Source organism: Stylophora pistillata, chromosome 6 (assembly GCF_964205215.1).
Source record: "Stylophora pistillata chromosome 6, jaStyPist1.2, whole genome shotgun sequence".
In the NCBI taxonomy this organism is placed as follows: Eukaryota; Metazoa; Cnidaria; class Anthozoa; order Scleractinia; family Pocilloporidae; genus Stylophora; species Stylophora pistillata.
Genome location: NC_142524.1, coordinates 10179417 through 10200512, shown reverse-complemented (window position 1 = coordinate 10200512; position 21096 = coordinate 10179417). Strand labels below are relative to the sequence as shown.

At 39.5% G+C, this 21096-nt stretch overlaps 3 protein-coding genes and 1 long non-coding RNA gene across 8 annotated transcripts in view; 3 read left to right on the top strand and 1 right to left on the bottom strand.

Annotated features, from left to right (window-relative positions):
- Window positions 1-21096, bottom strand: part of LOC148728179 (uncharacterized) — a 175608-nt gene that overhangs the window by 31244 nt on the left and 123268 nt on the right. The window lies entirely within an intron of this gene.
- LOC111341502 (sec1 family domain-containing protein 1-like) overlaps window positions 1-21096 on the top strand; it is a 97452-nt gene that overhangs the window by 3485 nt on the left and 72871 nt on the right. For 2 of the 5 annotated variants that reach the window (XM_088725888.1, XM_088725886.1), the window contains exons 8-17: window positions 923-2217; window positions 2920-2996; window positions 3173-3256; window positions 3391-3453; window positions 3646-3730; window positions 4102-4243; window positions 5454-5519; window positions 5690-5823; window positions 6150-6279; window positions 7250-7522. The exons of 2 other annotated variants lie outside the window; for them this stretch is intronic. In XM_088725888.1, the coding sequence (XP_088582014.1) occupies window positions 923-935 (13 nt within the window). In that variant the 3' untranslated portion in view covers window positions 936-2217; window positions 2920-2996; window positions 3173-3256; ... (5 more) ...; window positions 6150-6279; window positions 7250-7522. Of the gene's footprint in view, window positions 1-922; window positions 2218-2919; window positions 2997-3172; window positions 3257-3390; window positions 3454-3645; window positions 3731-4101; window positions 4244-5453; window positions 5520-5689; window positions 5824-6149; window positions 6280-7249; window positions 7523-21096 lie in introns of those variants that run through there. One more of the 5 variants, XM_088725887.1, reaches the window with a different exon arrangement.
- On the top strand, window positions 7209-13729 carry LOC148728195 (cleavage and polyadenylation specificity factor subunit 1-like). The gene is made up of 3 exons (XM_088725895.1): window positions 7209-7346; window positions 11544-11681; window positions 13395-13729. The coding sequence occupies exons 1-3, from the start codon at window positions 7261-7263 to the stop codon at window positions 13408-13410; spliced, it is 240 nt and encodes a 79-aa protein (XP_088582021.1). The 5' UTR covers window positions 7209-7260; the 3' UTR covers window positions 13411-13729.
- LOC148728194 (uncharacterized) lies at window positions 16368-20554 on the top strand. The gene has a single exon (XM_088725872.1). The coding sequence runs from the start codon at window positions 16442-16444 to the stop codon at window positions 19694-19696; it is 3255 nt and encodes a 1084-aa protein (XP_088581998.1). The 5' UTR covers window positions 16368-16441; the 3' UTR covers window positions 19697-20554.

The following is a 21096-nucleotide window of genomic DNA, read 5'->3' as shown; positions in this document are numbered from 1 at the left end:
ATCATGTGAACTCAGTCTGGTTTGAATTCTTACAAGGATCACCGTAGGATCAATTAAATGAGTTGCAGTGACTTAATTTTGTAAGCAGCACTCACAAAGCAGTTTTTTTTATAAGGCCAATCTGTGGTAGTCAAGACTAACATATCTTTGCAACATCAGTTTTCAGCGACCAGTGCTAGTAATTTTGGATCGTAACAGGGATCTTTTTACTCCTTTACATCACACCTGGACATACCGAGCTCTTGTGTATGATGTCCTTGTAAATGAGAGAGAAAGCTTTATTTATAGAGAGTAGCACTAAATAGCAAGAAGTTCTCAGAAGACCCACCCATCCCACCCCAGGGGAGGACAACCATCACACAGTAATCTCATGCATAGGAATTTAGCGTCTCCTACCCCTAACTCTGCATGAGACAGGGCCTAGGGTTTATTTGTCATTATTCAAGAAGACAAGAATATCTATCCTTATCTTCATACTATAGAAAGGTTGCAAATTCTCCCCAGTTATTTTAAGACCATGAGTGTTGGTCCAGCCGGGGCTTGAAGCCTTGACCTTCCACTCAACAGTCCAGCGCTCTACCAATTGAGCTAACTATGGGGTGGTTACAATATTATTCAGCTTTGAACTCTCCTTTTACGCCCAAGAGTGCCTAGGAGCTAATTTCTTCTTATAATATCACTCCTGAATCACACATTACTTTAACAGTAACAGTAATAATGGAAGTGATCACCAACTAAAGAAGCTCGTTATTATTAAACAAATTCTCCTTGTCAGCACCTTAGAAAATGTGTAGAGAACAGTAGGGAGAATATGCATACTGATGTTTGGGTGCAAAGTGTTAATGCCATCATTTGTAAGATGAATAATTGGTGAGCTATGATGTTGTCAGTACGTTGTTTACTTTATAATTTAATTCTCCAGGATTTACATCTGAACAGAGTTGTTGTCAAAGAGTCAGCAACGTCAAACACCCCAGAACCTTGATGTGTAGATCCTCTCCACAGACATCCCAAACAAACAAAAGTTAAGTCGTATGACCTCAGTGCCACAGATAAGTTCTGTGGTTTGCACAAAGGAAGGTGAGTCAGACATGTGCCATCTATTTATCATTTGGTGAACCCTCTAACTTCCAGACATGATTAAGATCTAACGTCTGCATTTAATATCTATATACACATACACTATCCAGGAAAAAGGTGATGAGAATACTTAAAGTTATCAGGATGAAGTTGTTATCTTAACCCATTAATGGCCACAGCTTTTGTGGAAAACTGTGTTTTGAAGCTAGTCCAGCAGATTTCAGGTCACTGTTGGGGTTTTAAAAGCTCCAACTTACCAAAAACCACTTGACAGCTCGTGCATTCGACGGCCTTTCGATCCAAATGCAAAATGGCGGCCTGAAAATCTCGGGCACGCGCAGAGAGCAAAATTTCGACATAGTTTTTGGGTTGAAAAGTCATGCCCCACTTACGACTTCTACTTTTCTCTCTTTCTCCTGCCCTTTTTTTCCCCTCTCCTTGCCTAAAGTTTCTTCTCACTTGCTGGAAATTGAGTAGGCTTCAGTTTGGTGTAGAGATTTTTCAGAAACTACTCATTATTTTCAAAGCACATGCTCGGAAAGGTAGGTGGGTAATGAAACACGATCTTCGTGCAGATTTTCCGGTCAAAGTGACTCGGTTTTTTGGCTATTTCTCCAATCTCCTCCACTCAATTGCGCTCATTCTGGTATCGTCTGCAAGATATTTTCAACCCGTTCAAGTAGATGCTCGAATTCGTGCTCCAGGGTTAAAATTGATGACGTCACAGGGCGTAGAAAGGGTGTGGGTCCCCATGGGCGCATACGGGCGCACTGGACGTTAATGGGTTAATCTAACACCAAATTGTTGTAACAAATTTCCAAGGAAATGTGCAGCAGCTAAAGGGAGAATTAACAATCAGATGTTGGGAGTTAGAGCTGAGGGTTTTAAAACATCTTTCTTATATTTCAGCGAGCAGGCCATGTTTTAAATCATGTGGTGATTTTTTTTTCGATTTATGAGCCCTCGTTCAAGTAAATTTCAAAGATTTGATGCCATAACCTGCAATTTATGCTGATTCATATTCTTCTAATTGGGTGTGTTTGTAGTCCTTTCCCAACAGTGGCAGAGTGAATTCAGAAAGAACTTGATGAATACAGAGCTTCTGAAGAAGAAGTAAAGAGACTGAAAAATATCATGGTAGGACATAGAGTTTGTATATCAGGAGATAATTTGTGCTTCTGTGAGACTGCACTTGAAATATAATGTCAGGTGAAGTCAGCAACAGAGGCAAATGGCTCATGTGAGGAGCTCATCATGGTTTCCATAGCTTGAAGTGACCACGACTTATTTACTACTCCCGCTCTATAGGAAGATAAACCACCACAACCCCCCCACAAGAACCTCCCTCACAATCCCCCCTCACAATCCCCCCTTCCCCAGCATTTTCTCAGGCTTCCCTGAAAATTTGCTGATACCCATCTATGCTCCTGGGCATTGTGGGTGTAAACACAAGGACCAAAGCAGGTCCTAAACCCAGACCCCTCCCTCAACTGGGAGTCTAGTGCACTAGCCTGTAACTGGTCAAGACACCCAAAAGTCCTCTCACCCTAAGTCATGTCACTCGAAGCAGAGTCATGTCACCTGAAACTTTTAGTCATGTGACCCAAAAGCCCAAGTCATGTTATACGAAAGAAGCAATCACTTAAAATATCAGACTTACCTTGCTAACTTAAAGCTACTACTATTTGTTAGGCCACTGTGTCTCACACATGTAAACAAGGAAGAAATTCATGGAATTGATGTTGATTACAAGTTCTGAATATCTGGTCGCTTATAGGACTTTAACAATCAGCTGTTTGTAAATTGTAGTAAATTGTTAAATTTCTCTTGCTTTTCTAGGGAATTGAAGAGGGAAATGACGAGTTAATGGATGAATTTATGGCTGATAGTACAGCTTAACATACCTCTGCTGTTAGGTAAAGTCATTTCTGTCTAATTTCAATTAGAAGCAAGTTGTATCTAAGTATTTTTTTTGTGATTGTAAATCTTCCCTCTTCGGTGTTAAAAGGAACTTACATGAGAATGTTTACCCCACTGTCTCATTTCTTGAAAGAGTTAAGAGGACACTACAAATGTTATTCTCATGTTTTAGAGTTCACTTCCAGAATTGCTTGAGAAGAAGAGAATTATAGACATACACACAACTATTGCCACAGCGCTTTTGGAACACATCAAGGTGAGGGCTAATTTCGTAGGAGCAAACAATAACGTGATCGTTTGCATCACTTGATTTCACTTTCTCACCTTTTAAATTGTTTGAATATGTAGACCGTTTCCTCAAGAAGTTATAAATATCATTATTTTTTTCAGTCCACAAAGCTTGATATCTACTTTGAGACTGAAGAGAAAATAATGAGCAAAGCTACTTTCTTGGTAAGTCAGAAAAATGTACCACAAGCTTTGCATGAAAAATAACCCCAGTGTAGTGAAAAGGGTTTCGATATGCTTACAGCCAGCTTAGTGCAAATATTACATTATGATTCTTTGATTATACTTCTCAAGCAAAAAAACTTGAATAATAGAACCTATCTTAATACAAAACTAATTTTTCCCTTTTCATTGTAGATTGAAGATTTGTAAACTCAGTTATTGACTGATTCAGCTGACAGCTTATCTCACCAGTTAGTTGGGAGATCATGTCAAGCACACAGTTAGTGAGAAAGGAAGATCTCTTTCCAGTCCCGTTTTTTTTTTTTCCTTTTTTTTCTCTCTATTGGATAACTATTGGGTGACTTAAAAATTTTCTATATGATTCAAAATTAATTGCAGGCCTCAAACCTACAGTGTTCATTGACTTCATTACTAAAATTCTCACATTAACATTCAAGTACTAACCATATGTTGGATTGTTGGCATGATCTAAAAAATTAGAATTCAACCTTGTCCAAAACTTCATTTTGATTGTACATAAGAGCAGCTGGTAACAAATTAATCTAATAATATTTTGATTCGGGAGCTAAAAACATTTCATTTTCGTATAGTCATCCTCTTTCTTATTCAACACAATTGTCCTTGTTTCAGAATTGAGATGGAGGACTGGGAACATGCTACCACCTGGAAGAACCTTGTGCTTTTGAGTCAGGAGACTGGTACACACGACAACAGTTTTATTTGTGTTGGCACAACGCATGTGTACAGTGAGGATATCACCCGCAGGGAACGGGTAGGTGAACTTGATCATGTTGACATATTGTGAAGAAAGAAAGAATGAGATTGAATTGGAATAAATTAACAGTTTAAATTACACTTTGGCATATGCATGGTGTCCAAGCAATTTTTAAAAACCTCCATTCAAGAATTCTTTGAAACTTCTTGTGAATGTCAGATGTCTTCCAAGAATAGGCCAGTAACTTACATAACTGTCTTTGCTTTCTAGTTGACTAATTATCTGAGGTTGAGCATAATTTCTTCTTGACACGCGTTTAACATATTTTGGTCAGAATTTTCCCCATTACCACTCTCTGAGAGATTGGAACAACCTAGATAAAGCCATTACTATTGCACCTGACATTAAGGTAAATAGAGAGGGTGTTACCATTCTCTGAGATATTGGAACAACCTAGATAAAGCCATTACAAATTTACCTGACATTGGGGTAAATAGAGAGGGTGTTGCCACTCTCTGAGAGATTGGATCAACATACATAAAGCCATTACAAATGCACCTGACATTGGGGTAAACAGAGAGGGTGTTAACACTCTGTGAGAGATTGGTACAACCTAGATAAAGCCACTACAAATGCACCTGACATTGGGGTAAACAGAGAGGGTGTTGCCACTCTCTGAGAGATTGGATCAACCTAGATAAAGCCATTACAAATGCACCTGACGTTGGGGTAAATAGAGAGGGTGTTGCCACTCTCTGAGAGATTGGATCAACCTAGATAAAGCCATTGCAAATGCACCTGACATTGGGGTAAATAGAGAGGGTGTTACCACTCTCTGAGAGATTAGAACAACCTAGATAAAGCCATTACAATTGCACCTGACATTGGGGTAAATAGAGAGGGTGTTACCACTCTCTGAGAAATTGGATCAACCTAGATAAAGCCATTAGAAATGTGCCTGATATTGTAAATTATAAGAGTAGCATTTTTGGTAGGGCTTTATGTAATTCTTCTTTTGTTTCAATTGTAGCTTTTTATAAATTTTGAATTTAGTTTTCTATTTATTTTTTATTTCATCTTACTGTACAAAGTCCTATTGGCTACCTTAAATGTAAGTTGTGACTTTTCTGAAAACCACAATGATGAGATGAAAGTTTGCTAATGAAAGATTATAGTTATCATATACAATTTTTTTTCTTCCATTTCTCTTTCTGTTATTTGGCACATGTCGTGGGCGTGAAACTTGTTGGATTGATCGGAAAAATAGTTGTGAAAATAAACAACAACACGATGATGGGCTGTGGAGAAGAAAGCAGACTTTTTTCCATGTAAGGTAAAGGAACTACCAATTCGTGTAAACTGAGTAACCTGTCAGGAACCTGTTTTTTGGAAAAATATTCAAGAAAATGGCTCGGTAATAGCCTCGTTCTTTTTTTTTTTTTTTTTTTTTGCGTTTTTATGGACCTCAACATTGTCACGTCATCATCCTCTTTTATGTTTTAGCTGTTGAAAGCTTTGGTGGTCAGCGACTTCTTCAACGAGCAGATATCAGCATAGGAAGCCACATTACCTCATTCTTCAGGATCCGTGCAAGAATAACAGGAAAAGTTGGCGGTAAAGACAGCTGACTTGTTTCCGTGAGTTTACGTTCCAATTCTACTCGGCTGGGCTGATTTGTCGGTTCAAAGCAAGATTCGTGCTAAAGCAGATTTAACTACCATACCAGTGTAGACTGTTCTTACGCAGCTAGTCAAAGTTTAGATTTAATCAGATCTCAAGATCCTCGACCTAGAACAATGAGTGCTGGAGTAAATTCTGTTGTTTTTCTTGAAAAGATGCTCATGCAGAAATGTCTGTTTACTCGCAGTGGTAAATTGTCATGGTAGTATCATACTAACTATCAGAAACGCTCTTAATTAAAAAAATGAGTATTCAGTGCTTATGATTGATTGCTGTTCATCAGGCACACTGGATGGCGGGCTTGGACTGTTTTTACCAATGACCAAGAAAACTTACAGACGACTGCACATACTGCAAACTACACTCGTCGAATGCATTCCACACGTAGCTGGTCTTAATCAAAAGGCTTTCAGGTCGGTTGACATTTAAGGTTCAAACCTAGTGTTACTGTGTTTGTTACCTTGTTTAAGGGCTGTAATCGTGCGCCTGAACGCTTTGTTGACATTTAAGGTTGACACCTAGTGTTACTGTGTTTGTTACCTTGTTTAAGGGCTGTAATCGTGCGCCTGAACGCTTTGTTGACATTTAAGGTTGACACCTTGTGTTACTGTGTTTGTTACCTTGTTTAAGGGCTGTAATCGTGCGCCTGAACGCTTTGTTGACATTTAAGGTTGACACCTTGTGTTACTGTGTTTGTTACCTTGTTCAAGGGCTGTAATCGTGCACCTGAACGCTTTGTTGACATTTAAGGTTGACAACCTAGTGTTACTGTGTTTGTTACCTTGTTTAAGGGCTGTAATCGTGCACCTGAACGCTTTGTTCGTTGAACTCAGTTGAAGAACAGTTCATGCTTTGATTATACAACAGTCATTACTGGTGAAAGGCTTTCTTCAAAGTTTTTCCTGAAGAAGTAGGACTCAAGCAGTGTCAACCTTCTGTTCTAGATAGACTGAGGCACTCCGCCGGAGTACTATGCTGCTTACGTGTAACTAACAAAAAGGAAAATGGTTTATTTTCAGCTTTAAACGTCAGTTGAGGCAGCCTTTTGCATGTTCTCTGACACAATTGTTAGCGGGCGTGTATTGTATTGGCCGACAATATTTCACAATTATTTTTTTGGAAATTTTTTGCGAATTATTCAGTTTAAATTTGGAACTTAACCCCGCTCACATACGTGATGTTGAAGTTGAGGTGTGGCGCCGCAAGAAAAAGTAAACACATCCAGCTATTCACGAAATTCTGACAATATATTTAAATTCATTTTTCAATCGACGTCTTCTTCGCCGTTGCCGTCCTGACCGCTTAAGGTCCCTAATAATTCGTTTTATGGTTCTTGTTTAGACTTGTTCGAGATAAGAAACGAAGTCTGATTAATCCTTACAGAAACATTTTGGATGGAGAGTTACTCAGCAAGTTTCTGCAGTTTGGCACTATGGAAAAACTTGAAGTTGCAAAGAAAGTTGGGACCACGCCAACCCAGGTACATCAAGCATCAGCTATAAAATCGAGAGTGTAACAAAGATAACACACGCACATACGCGAGGTTTGATGATGGCAAATAAACAAGCAAACTTAAAAAAAATAGTTGTAGTTAAAAAACTCGTCACAAAAAGTCAAGTCTTTACGAGGTTAACAAAATAAAGGTTGGTTTGTTCAGTGTGGCCATTTTGTTGTCCGCTCACCGTATTTTTCCCGTGCGTTTTACTGTGTAACACTGCCGCGTAGTTTGTGCGTTCTGTAACCCTCACGTGGTCAAATAGTGAAATAGTGTAATGATGCCAGATATTATAAATTTGTAACTGGGGCGTATGTGGAAGGAACTTCGTGGAAAATGTGCTTGGACATCATCATCCTTGCAGAATAGGTGTCGTTGGGGGCTAGTCACTAAACTTCAAAGCGAAGCCGGTTTGAACTCACTGACATTTTCAATGCGAACGGAGATTATGAACTGGCTTCTGTTTCTTACTCATCTCAAAAACTGGAATCTAATATCTCTTTCGTTTTTTGAGTAGTATTGTTTTACTTGTTTTGAAGTAAAGCGTTCAAATGAGCAATATAAACCAAATGTTTCTCAGGCCAATTTTGAAGGCGTCCTTTTTTTCTGCATGTGTGTGCAACAGTGGTGGGATGGCGTTCCCTCTAGTTCATTCATACATTACAGGTGAAATGTCTTCGTCCGCGTTGATGATTGGACGAACTATTCTTTCTTCACAGTGAAATTTTATCCTTCTTACTGCTATTGGTTACTTTGGTACTCTGTATGGGATAATTCACGGTACCTTATGAAATAGATGATCACTTGGCCCGTTTACACAAATCGCACATGAGCGCAAAGTGTAACAGCTCCTTTTGTAACTTCCAGATTCTTGATGACTTGATGGATGTTGAAAGATCGTGTTCACATTTCTTAGGGCAACCGCTGACAGGTGCTGAAATGCTACTGAAAGATCATGGTTGCATCAAAGAACGTAACTGTCCCTGTACGGACAAGTGTACCGGGATGACTTTCCGTTACTAATAAAATTGTTCTTTTTTTCGGTTAGACCTCGAAGAAGTTGTAGAACTTTACTTATCAGGGGTGACAGAATTAAAAATGAACCACTATCATCTAGATTGCCATCCTCTTACACTTCTCTTACACGTCCTCGTTGTGTTAAATCTGGAAATAAAAAAATGTTTTTTTTTTCCAGAGCCGCCACCTAAATAGAATGCTCCACTAGTTTTGTCGTTGATGCAAATTATTATCTGAGAAACAACCCATTGTGTCTCTTGGCTTGATTATGAGTTATTTGTTTGAAATGGTTCTGCTAGCAACATTTCGCAAGAACTTGTTGATATTGGTTTCAAATTCTGTGATGAGCACTTGTAATTTGTTTAATCGAAGCATTCCCGTCAAGTAACCACTTTTCATTGATTTGATCATGACGTGATGACTCGCCAGTTTCGGCTTCACAATTAACGTGCCTCATTGTCATTAAATCACTCGCAAAAGCTATTTGATTTGTCAATAAAGGCGTCAGTGACTGGTGGAGTGGAAACACAACCTTTATTCCGAGCATAATTTATGACTCGAATATGGTTAGCCAACGTCATACGAGTTTACAACTAAGTCTCTAGAACCCACTGCAAGACTATATGTTGAATCACGAATACAGCAAGAGCGTTCTGGTAAAAACCCTAAGGGGCCTGTTAGAGAGTTATCCATCATTTATCACTGTAATTATCTCAACGGATGACCTAGCTGTGAGTCAATCAGACTAATTGACATAATATCCTTGAGGCTAGATTAAGCAGTCCAAGATTTGGGCGACTGAAAGAAGTCCATTGAAGTCTGGAGGTTTTTTTCGATCTCGCTTCATAAGCAAAAATGATCTAGTTGGTTTTCCACTAAAATAGTCAGAGTTTTAAGGCAGAAAGACCGCATCAAAGCTGCACAAATATGTTTTTAGCGAGTTGACCAATTGGTTGCGCGCGATAGAACATTTTTGAGGCATGCTTACAAATAGACAAAACCATCATAATGAAAGGAAATATCCAAAAATAGCCAGCGTACGCAAACTTGGACTCAGGAGTATTTACCAGTTTCAGGTTATGTTTTAGGCCAAAAGGAACCCGAGGTATTATTTTTTGGGGAGAGAAATCGCTAACAGTAATTTGAAAGAATAATAGGGCTAAGTTTCAAAAGAAACTGTGGTGTTGCGTCGGTGTGGGTAACAAGATAATTTGGTTTTATCGGTTCAGTTGAAATTGTTAATTGGCCACCGTAAAGAGTATAACAGCTGACGTTTCGAGCGTTAGCCCTTCGTCAGAGCGAATGACGAACACAAGAATAAGCAAAAGAGCCTTTTCGACCGGCTAGCCGAGGCGCGGTTGAATGGGCCTATCTTTCCCGCCTGCAATCGCCCGCCTTGATCCTACACAAGGGAAAGGTTGCGTAGAGCGGAATTACAAAGTTCATCATTTTTTAGTGATGACACCGATGGCGTCGCAGAAAAACGAAGAACAAATAAAACATGAAACAACTCTCATGGGTTTATTGCGCTACAAACTTTTGGCTCTCGAAATAAACTTTAATAAAAGTCATCCTTGATTCTTATCATACCATACCATACATTTTATCCATGTAATAAATTCTTTATTGACGAGGCCTGTTCGGTCAAGATAGCCAGATATTAGTTTCTTTCTTGTTTGCATTTAACTCGGCCAATATCCAGCTATCATGACCTCACGGTTAGTCATTAACGCATGGCTATTTTGCGTTGTGAGCGTAACGCAGAAGTCAACTGACTCCAAGGCTCAGTCCGTAGTCCCTTCTTTTCGAGGACCTCATTCCAAGAGCCCCCCGCGGCGCGTTAACATCATTTTTTTCCAATTATTTTTTTTTCCTCGCATAATGGACTTCGGCGAAAAGGAGGGACTGCTTAAGAAGAGAGTCGTCAAAAAGTGAAGAACAAAGAGCACATCAAACGATTCTTGGGTTTATTCAGCTACAAACTTCGAAATAAACAAGTCATTCTTATTACATCGAAGTATTTCTTGCCACAGGATGAACCTGTTACTGACCAAGGCTGTTCGATCGAATTTAGCCTGAGTATCAGGCGTTTCTGGGAGCGTTTCTGGGGGAAAGGTAAGAGAGAAGCGAGAAAGGGAGAGAGCGAAAGGAAGAAACTTACTTTCTCTTTTCCCCCTCCCCTAGCCCCTTAGGAAGCCCTGACACTCATCAGAGATCGAATTACTGGATATTAGCATCCATCTTTTTTCCGTTTTTACTGGGGCCTCGTCTCGGTCCATTTAACCTTTAAAACGCTACTCGCGTGACGGATTTAGCCGAAAACATATGAGAGAGACATCTAAATCCATATGCGTAATAACAATGGAATTATGATAATCACAAATCTTCAGTCGATGAAGGACGTGATAGAGCAGTTCTATTCAGTCACTGATACCTACCATGGTGAGATGAGGACATAAATCGAAACAGGAAATTATTTTCATGATGTAAGTGAATCGGTTTGATTTGCAAGAGTTTTGCTTCACTAAGCCACGTTGGGATCAACTAAGAAACCTCACGCCACACTCGAAACTAATCACATGCAAAATCTTAGCCAATCGTTACTTGAATCAGACAAGGGTTACAATTATTTCCTTTCCAAACAATTACCACCCAGATAAGATGTCCACGCCTTAGTATGTAGAAAGAATCTATGGTCTTTTTGAATGTTATAAAAATTCTGAAAAGCCGATCAAATGAAAGTTATCTCATTCTGTAATAATTATACCCAAGGTCCGTATTAGCTGTTCATTGAAGCTCAGAAAACTGATCAGCAATCCAACGAAGAGAATAAGAATATCAACAGTTTCCATGGAAAAAACTCTTGGTAGTGTTACAGCCCCCCACTTCAGGCATCGAAAATATGTATTTCTTTCAATTTTTATGGCATTTCCAAACGCAAGTCCCCCCACTTTTCTATCTGCCCCACAATAACATTGTGACATTTTATCATTGATATTTTATAGGATCATAATATTTTAGTTCACAACTGTAACATTTCTTTGTTTTTCAAGGCTATTTGCACTAGCCACATGCAGTCTTAGACTGCGTATTTTTTGTCAATGACGCAGTTCAGTGGTGCAGTCCTAGCGTGTTTAACAAGTCGTTTCATGGTTCTTTTTTTAGACTTGTTCGAGGTAAGAAACGAAGCCTGGACAATCCTCACAGAAACATTTCGAATGGAGAGTTACTCAGCAAGTTTCTGCAACTTGGCACTATGGAAAAACTTAAAGTTACGAAGAAAATTGGCACCACTCCAGCCCAGTTACGTTGAGGGTGTCCGGTATTTTTGTCCGAGATTCTTTTCGTTCAAGTCTTTTCGTCCAAAAGTATTTTCATCTAAGTCTGTTTTTTTACTTGTGAAGTCTTTTCTCGAACCAAATAAATAACTTTTAGAAGGCTAGATGAGGCTATAGAAAGAACTGGTTGCGAGCCGCCGCCATTTTGGTACCGATACCTTTAGTCACCAATCTTCGCTTACGAATTCAACGTCATGAATTTTACGATAAATACACAGAGAATGAATAAAGTTGTAACGCAATATACTTTATCAAATAGTGGCAAAAGTAAAGACTTGCTTGCCGTTTAATTATTTCACGCGAAAGAAATGGGAATATTAGGCTTGTTGTTAAGCGTCTATTGAGCGTAAAAGAGCAACAAAGTGTAACATCAGAACGTGAATGGCTCGCAACAAGTTCTTTCTATAGCCTTATCTACCCTTCTAAAAGTTATTTATTTGCTTCGAGAAAAGACTTAACAAGTAAACGAACAGACTTAGTGAAAATACTTTTGGACGAAAAGACTTCTGGACGAAAAGACCGTAATTTACGTTAAGCATCACCTATAAAATCGAGAGTGAAACAAAGATATCGCACATACGCGAGGTTTGACGTAAAACAAGTAAACAAAAGACTGTTTCAGTTAAAAAGTCGTCACAAAAGTCAAGCCTTGAGGACGTTAACAAATAAAAGGTTGGTTTGTTCATTGTGGCCAATTTGTTGTTCTGCTCATCGTATTTTTCCCTCGCTTTTTACTGCGTATTATTAGACAATTCGGGCAATCAGAGGGCCAATAACTAAAATCAACTAATCAAAATGTTCTATTGCCGGTCAATATTCTCTTAGTATTGGACCGGGCTCTGTACGGAATGGTCCCGAATGATACCGCACTCGTGTCCCTTTGAACTTCAGTCGTATTAACCAAACTTGCTCGGGACCGTACTGGAAGAATATCGGCCCTCTGTCTTTTATGTACGAACCTCGCTGCGCTCGGTCCGTACTGTCAAGACCTCGGGTCGATATTCTCCAAGTACGGCCCTCGCACTTGGTTAATAAGATATATATACTACCGCGTAGTTAGCGCGTTCTGTAGCCCTACTGTGGTTAAATAGTGAAATACTGTAGTGATGCCAGATACTATAAATTTGTCTCTGGGGCGTATGTGGAAATAACCTCATGGAAAATGTGCGCGGACATCATCATCCTTGCAGAATAGCCTTAGTGTTGTTCAAGGCTGGCCACTAAGCTTCAAAGCGAAGACGGCTTTAACTCACTGACATTTTTAGTGCGAACGGAGATTATGAGCTGGCTTACGTAATCAATCACCTCAACCACTGGAATCTAATATCTCTGGTTTATTGAGTAGTAATTTTTTACTTGTTTTAAAATAAAGTGTTCAAATAAGCAATAAAAACCAAATGTTTCTCTGCGTGTGCAACAGCAGTGGGATGACGTTTCCTCCGGTTCGTTCATACATTGCAGGTGAAATGTCTTCGTTGGCGTTGATGATTGGATGAACGATTTTTTTTTTTACTGTGAAATTTTATCGTTCGTACTCCTATCGGTTACTTGTGTACTCAGTAGAGAATAATTCTCCGTACCTTTGAAATAGAATGGTCACTTGAAGCGTTAATGCAAATCGCACATGAGCGCAAAGATATGACGGTCTCAGTGTAACATCTCCTTTTGTAACTTGCAGATTCTTGATGATTTGATGGATGTTGAAAGATCATGTTCACATTTCTGAGGGCAACTGCTGACAGGTGCTGAAATGCTACTGAAAGATCATGGTTGCATCAAGAACTTAACTGAGTAACTGTTCGTGTGCGGACAAGTGTACCAGATGACATAGTGTTACTACATTTTTTTTTATTGTTTAGACCTCGAAGAAGTTAGAGAACTTTACTTATCAGGGAGTGACAGAATGAAAAATGAACCGCTGTCATCTAGATTGCCATCCTCTTACACTTCTCTTACGAGTCTTTAGTGTGTTAAATGTCGAAATAAATTAAATATATTTTTTAAGTTTCCAGACCCGCCACCTAAATAGAATGCTCCACTAGTTTTGTCGCTGATGTGAATTATTATGTGTGAAACCATCCATTGTGTCTCTTGGCTTGATTATGAGTTATTTGTTTCAAATGGTTCTGCTAGCAACATTTCGCAAAAACCTGTTGATATTGGTTTCAAATTTTGTGATGAGCACGTGTAATTTGTTTAATCGAAGCATTCCCGTCAAGTAACCACTTTTCACTGATTTGATCGGGACGTTAATGACTCGCCAGTTTCGGTTTCACAACAATTAACGTGCCTCACTGTCATTAAATCGCTCGCAAAATCTCTTTGAACTGTCAATAAAGGCGTCAGTGACCGGTGGAGTAGAAACACAACCTTTATTCCGAGCATAATTTATGACTCGAATATGGTTAGCCAACGTCATACGAGTTTACAACTAAGTCTCTAGAACCCACTGCAAGACTATATGTTGAATGACGAATATAGCAAGAGCGTTCTGGTACAAACCCTAAGGGGCCTGTTAGAGAGTTATCCATCATTTATCACTGTCATTATCTCAAGGGATTACCTAGCTGTGAGTTAATCAGACTAATTGACTTAACTTCCTTGAGGCTAGATTAAGCAGTCCAAGATTTGGGCGACTGAAAGAAGTCCATTAAAATCTGGAGGTTTTTTTCGATCTCGCTTCATAAGCAAAAATGATCTAGTTGGTTTTTCCACTAAAATAGTCAGAGTTTTAAGGCAGAAAGACCGCATCAAAGCTGCACAAATATGTTTTTAGCGAGTTGACCAATTGGTTGCGCGCGATAGAACATTTTTGAGGCATGCTTACAAATAGACAAAACCATCATAATGAAAGGAAATATCCAAAAATAGCCAGCGTACACAAACTTGGTCTCAGAAATATTTACCAGTTTCAGGTTATGTTTTAGGCCAAAAGGAACCCGAGGTATTATATTTTGGGGAGAGAAATCGCTAACAGTCATTTGAAAGAATAATAGGGCTAAGTTTCAAAAGAAACTATGGTGTTGCGTCAGTGTGGATAACAAGATAATTTGTTTTTATCGGCTCAGTTGAAATTGTTAATTGGCCACCGTAAAGAGTATAAAAGCTGACGTTTCAAGCGTTAGCCCTTCGTCAGAGCGAATGACGAACACAAGAATAAGCAAAAGAGCCTTTCCGACCGGCTAGCCGAGGCGAGGTTGGATGGGCCCATCTTGCCCGCCTGGAATCGCCCGCCTTGATCCTACACAAGGGAAAGGTTGCGTAGAGCGGAATTACAAAGTTCATCATTTTGTTAGTGATGACACCGATGGCGTCGCAGAAAAACGAAGAACAAATAGAACATGAAACAACTCTCATGGGTTTATTGCGCTACAAACTTTCGGCTCTCGAAATAAACTTTGATAAAAGTCATCCTTGATTCTTATCATACCATACATTTCTTCCATGTAATAAATTCTTTATTGACGAGGCCTGTTCGGTCAAGATAGCCAGATATTAGCTTCTTTCCTGTTTGCGTTTAACTCGGCCAATATCCAGCTATCATAACCTCACGGTTAGTCGTTAACGCATGGCTATTTTGCGTTGTGAGCGTAACGCAGAAGTCAACTGACTCCAAGGCTCAGTCTGTAGTCCCTACTTTTCGAGGACCTCACTCCAAGAGCTCCACGCGGCGCGTTATCATCATTTTTTTTCCAATTATTTTTATTTTACTCGCATAATGGACTTCGGCGAAAAGGAGAGACTGCTTTTAGTTCTAGTCAGTGGCTGACACCTAACCTGATCGTGATGAGATGAGGGCATTGATCAAAACAGGGTAGTGTAATTTACATTAGGTTTGCTTACACCGTGTTTACACTCAAGCGTTTACCAAGGTAAACGTTAACTGACTAAACCTTGGTACATTTGTACAGTGTTTATACTGGCTCAAATAAGTGAGGTAAATCTGTCATTAATCACAATCTAATCAAATTGGCGGCAAATTCTAAATCCAGGCAGAAAATGCTCGCGTTTATAAGAGAAGTTGTGGCTCTTGTAGTCCTCGCGTTTTATTTTCTTGTTCTTGGTCAGCAAACCAAGGAACTTTAGAATATCAAGACGTACGTTTTTTGCCATAACTTCTTCGTAGACCGAAATCAAACATGAAAACCTGGTCTCGAAAACGTGATCGAATGAGACTGGCGCAATCCCGACACCGCAGGATGTGATATTCTATGCGACCGCAAGCGGATGTATCTATCAGCCAAACCTTGGTTACCGACCTTAACCATGCCTGCCCGCAGGGTAAACCGGACTTTTACCTTACTTAACTTTCTATTCTCTTGAGCGGTGTTTACCAGGGTATCAGTTGGCGTTTAAACACGAGAAATATTTACCTTGGTAAGTTAACTCCAATACCTCGGTAGCACGCTCAAGTCTAAACACGGCCTTAACTGAGCCGCTTTGAGATTGGCTATGAAACCTCACGCTACTCGAATCAGCCAAGGGTTGCAATTTCCTTTCTAAACAATTACCCCTCAGATAGAATGTCCACACCTTAGTAGCTCACAAATCAGTAATAGCATGTACAAATAATCCATTGTCTCTTTGACAGTTAAAAGTTTCCGAAAAGCCAATCAAATGAAAGTTCTATCATTCTGTGATAAATATACTAAGGTCGTACGGGCTGTTCATTCGAGCTCAAAAACTGATCAGCATTCCTACGAAGAGAATAAGAAAACAGTTTCAATGGAAAAGGTCTTGGAATTTTTAGCGCCAAAGACTTTCGGAAAACTCCATTATGTGGCAGTGGTTTTTTGGATACTTATCGGTGGAGCCTTCCTCATCGTATTCCTTGAAATGGAAAACAGCGAGTCTAGGTTGGATTTCCGCTGTGGCAGAGAGAAGAGCGAAAATATCGACCTCGTTCGGGGAAGATGTTTTGACGAATACGAAAAGCAACACAACAAATTAGGTTTACCTATCTACGGCTTCGTACTCATTAATTTCGTCCTTATTCTAGTTGTTTGTGCCAGTTACTCCCAATTAGTGAGACATACAGTCGATAAACTGCCTCGAAGAAACCGGCAGAACGCTGATCCAGAGAGACAGCCGCTTGACCAAGAGAACCCATCACCGACTGGATACAAGCTATACATCGCTTATTGTTTTCAATTATCCACGAGAATTCTTTTAGGAGTTCTTTTCACCATCCTACAAACCCAATTGATTTATCCTCTGAAGTTTTCTTCTAATTTTAACTGTTATTTAACCGGTGGAACCAATCAGCCAAAGAGTTCATTGGACGCCCCATCAAACTTTACTTTACACGAATGTCACGATCAACGAGCGGCAAAGAAAAGATTCTGGATGGACGCTCTCCTTTGGGTGAATATAATTTTTGTCGCTGGTATTGTGATTGAAACAGGCTACCTTTTGTCACGGGCATGCATAGAAAGGGATTTCATGCAAAATTCAAAGTTTCGAAGAACTCATCTAAATCCTCCCCAGGATGAGTCGCCAGAATCAGTCGGAAGGAACGGACAAGAAAATGTTCCTCTAGCGGAAAGCCAGCCTCAACAGCTCAACCAAGGATCAAAGTTTCAACTGTTCATTGCAGAAACAAAGAAAATAATCATAAAACACACACGTCAACTGTTTGAACTCCAACCACTTTATTCAGGTAATCCAGGCGAAGGAACAGCAGTTAAATACTTAACTCTAGATCAGATTTACACAAATCTCGTGGTTATTCCCAACAGAGATACGTATAACTTTACTGGAAACCGAGAGGAGCAACTCAAAGTGTATCCAAGGTCGCGCAAGGACACTTCAAACCCAAAAAGCCCAGAAGACCTCCTAAATAAAGAAAGTAAGAAAGTTTTAATCGTCGGTCGACCCGGAATCGGTAAGACTTTCTATTGTACCAAACTTCTCAGAGACTGGGCATCTGGTGCCACAATCAATTTTGATGCTGCTTTCTTCGTCAAATTCAGAGGTTTCAATTCGGCCGAGGACCTAAGCCTCAGAGAACTTCTGATTCAGTCAGAATATCACCCCACAAATCACCTGGATGACGAGTTCTGGAAACGCCTCCTAACGAACCCTGAAGGTGTTCTTATTGTTTTTGACGGAATTGATGAATTCAAACAGAACGAAAAGATGGCCGTGCCGCCCACTCGTCCCAGAAGCATTGAAGAGAAGATGCCACTTCAAACTCTTTATCAGTGGCTTGTTAAAGGGGAACTTCTTGAAAATGCTTCAGTGTTAACCACTACAAGACCTACGGCTGTGTCAAGTATCAAGCACCTTCCTTTCGACAAAACCTTCGAGGTTTTGGGCTTTTCGTCAGAACAAATTGAAGAATATGCCTACAAATTTGCTGGAGATGACAAGGAAGCAGGCGAAACATTATGGCGACACATCAGCAGCAACATGAATTTGCTTTCGCTCTGCTATGTCCCGGTAAACAGCTTCATCATGTGCTCAAGTCTGTTAAAAATACTGCAGTTCGACGATTCCGCTCGCGTTACCCTCCCTTCCAAATTAACAAGCATTTACAAGATTGCAGTGAAAGTGTTTTATTATAAACACACGAGAGAATTCCCCGAGAAATATTTGACTGGCGAACAATTTGAATCAAACGATTTGCCCGATGAAGTGCTGGACAATTTCAAGAAACTGGAAAGAGTGGCGTTTGATGGAATCAAAGAAGGAAAACTAATTCTTGGAGGAAAGGAAGTACAGGGAATTGAAGACAGCGCTTTATTTCATCGCTTGCCCGACCGACCGCTTAAAGACGAACCACTTGAACGCGAGAAACAATTCTGTTTCATTCACCTCACAATGCAGGAGTTTTTTGCCGCAAAGTATTTGATAAACAACATGAGTGAAACGGAATTAAGGAACTTTGTTTCCGAAAACATTAAAAACGGCAAGTGGCAGCTTGTGTTTCAATTCCTGGCAGGATTAATGAATGATGAAGAAAACTTACCGAGTGATATATTTACTGACCTTCTTCCTGTGAAAACTGAAAAGAAACAAAGCGCAGGCTACGACGAAGACTGGCCAGAAAATGAAGACGAAACGAAAGTGACCTGCTGGCCGACTGGCGACGAACAAGAATTAGCAGTGACACTGTTAAAATGCATAAACGAAACCAGTAAAATGACCACAGTAGTGCAGAGTAAACTACAACAAAGTAACTTTAATTGTGTAAATTTTATTGATTGTCACCTCACAGCTGTTGATTGTTCCTCGTTAGTAAATGTAATGGCGAATGTGCGAGGAATTTCACATATAGATTTGAGTTACAATAACACGGGGCCATTAGGAGGCTTTGAGATTTGTAAATTGTTAAAATGTAGGAATTCTCAACTGAGCTGGTTAAACCTCGAAGAAAATCAATTGAAAGAGGAAGGAGCAAAGTATTTAGCTGACGCCATCACAAACAACAACTGTCAGCTACGCTCGTTAAACCTCAAATACAATAGCATCACAGCCACAGGAGCACAGCACTTAGCTAAAGCCATCACAAACAACAACTGTCAGCTACACACGTTAAAACTCGGGGGCAATGACATCACAGACACAGGAGTACAGCACTTGGCTAATGCCATTACAAACAACAACTGTCAGCTACGCACGTTAAACCTCAGAGAAAATAACATCACAGACACAGGAGCACAGCACTTGGCTGACACCATTACAAACAACAACTGTCAGCTACACACGTTAAAACTCGGGGGCAATGATATCACAGACACAGGAGTACAGCACTTGGCTAATGCCATTACAAACAACAACTGTCAGCTACGTAAGTTAAGCCTCTCAAGCAATAACATCTCAGACACAGGAGTACAGCACTTGGCTGACGCTATTACAAACAACAACTGTCAGCTACACACGTTAATCCTCTACAACAATAACATCACAGCAGCAGGTGAACAATTAGCATTAAATTTAGCGAGCAATAGTCAGTCAAAGTGTCAGCTCTATTTTTAAGCCTCAGCAATTCCAATTGTAAATTGTAAAAAAATTATGTCAGCCACTTACTATTCAAATAATTTTGAGGTAACCAGCTCAGTGACAAATTACGGCACAACAACTCAAAGCATAAATGGAAGCAAATTATGTAAGCTGAGAAACGCTGGCATCAGCAAGAACAGGATCGAAATGAAAAAAAAAAAGAACCAATGAACATGTTTATTGACAGCAAAGGATGTCAATCTTGTTTTTTTTTAGAAATGAACCAATAACATTAAAGTAAAAACACAAAGCTTACGGCAGGGAGAACAGACAAGTCTCGGACCTTTCATGACTGGTTGGTTTCGATCCTAAATTCATTGCATGCTCGTGATGTTTTTATCTTTTCTGTTTGTTGCGGAGTACTTTTCTGTTTAAGGTATTAATGTTCTTTTGAAAATTATAAGCGGATCAGATGAGTTAATACGGTAGAGATTACATTGTACAATACCAAGATTTTCTTTTCACCTTTTTTTTTTTGATTGAAGCGAACCGGTTGAAGTTGTTTCACTCGTGTTGCCAAAACTAAGAAAAAATATATAACCAGATTGTAAATCAGTATTTCGCATTGAAAGACAAAAGGCTTTTTTTTTGTAGGATAGTGGTAGTAGTAATTGCAACAGTTTTTTGGAGGTTTCTACTTTTGTTGTCAATATTGTCATTTTTTTACGCATTTATAGTGTGTCACTTGTATGATATAATGAAATAACAATTAGCTTTACTGCAAAATCAGAGGATGATGCATCAGACTTTATCAGAGCTAAAGTTTAACCTGCCAGTCCTTGTAAATAGAACCAGTCCCACATATATTATTGTTGAATAAATATTGTAAAGTGAGTTAAACTTTGTGTTGTGGTATATTTAGCCCCGATATTTAGACACAGCTTGGAAGCTATGGGAGATGGGTATGGTCTTTTCAAAATCAATCAAATTTATCAATTTACCAGAGAAACTGTCTAAAGGTGAGGGTATGAAGCCCCTCTTAAAAAAACCATTTCTCTATTTTAAAACGAAAATCCCTTCAGTAGGTTCCTGGCCACTTTAAGAAAACCTATTTACATTTTTTAAAGCAAGGTTTATGAGACCAATTGACCTCAGCACACACAAATTAAATAACAGAAAAATCAAAGAAAAGAGATGAGTCCCTAAGACAAAAAAATGGGAAGTGGAGGTAGCGGGGCCTCACAAAGATTTCCACTTATTGCGGCTTTGGAACTACATATTCCTCGAGATTTCTTCTTAAAAAAAATCAGGCCTGTACGGGACTCGAACCAATGAATCAACTTAACGGCCTGCTCCCAGTTGGCTCGTTAGCTCAATTGGTAGAGCGCTGCACTAGTATCGCAGAGGTTAGTGGTTCGATTCCCGTACAGGCCTGA

Bases quoted from the DNA above. Each gene is read 5' to 3' on its own strand.
- LOC148728194 (XM_088725872.1), top strand. From the start codon at position 16,442: ATGGAAAAGGTCTTGGAATTTTTAGCGCCAAAGACTTTCGGAAAACTC.
- LOC148728195 (XM_088725895.1), top strand. From the start codon at position 7,261: ATGGAGAGTTACTCAGCAAGTTTCTGCAGTTTGGCACTATGGAAAAAC. The intron at 7,347-11,543 runs GTACATCAAGCA...TTCTTTTTTTAG, and splicing joins TTGGGACCACGCCAACCCAG to ACTTGTTCGAGGTAAGAAAC.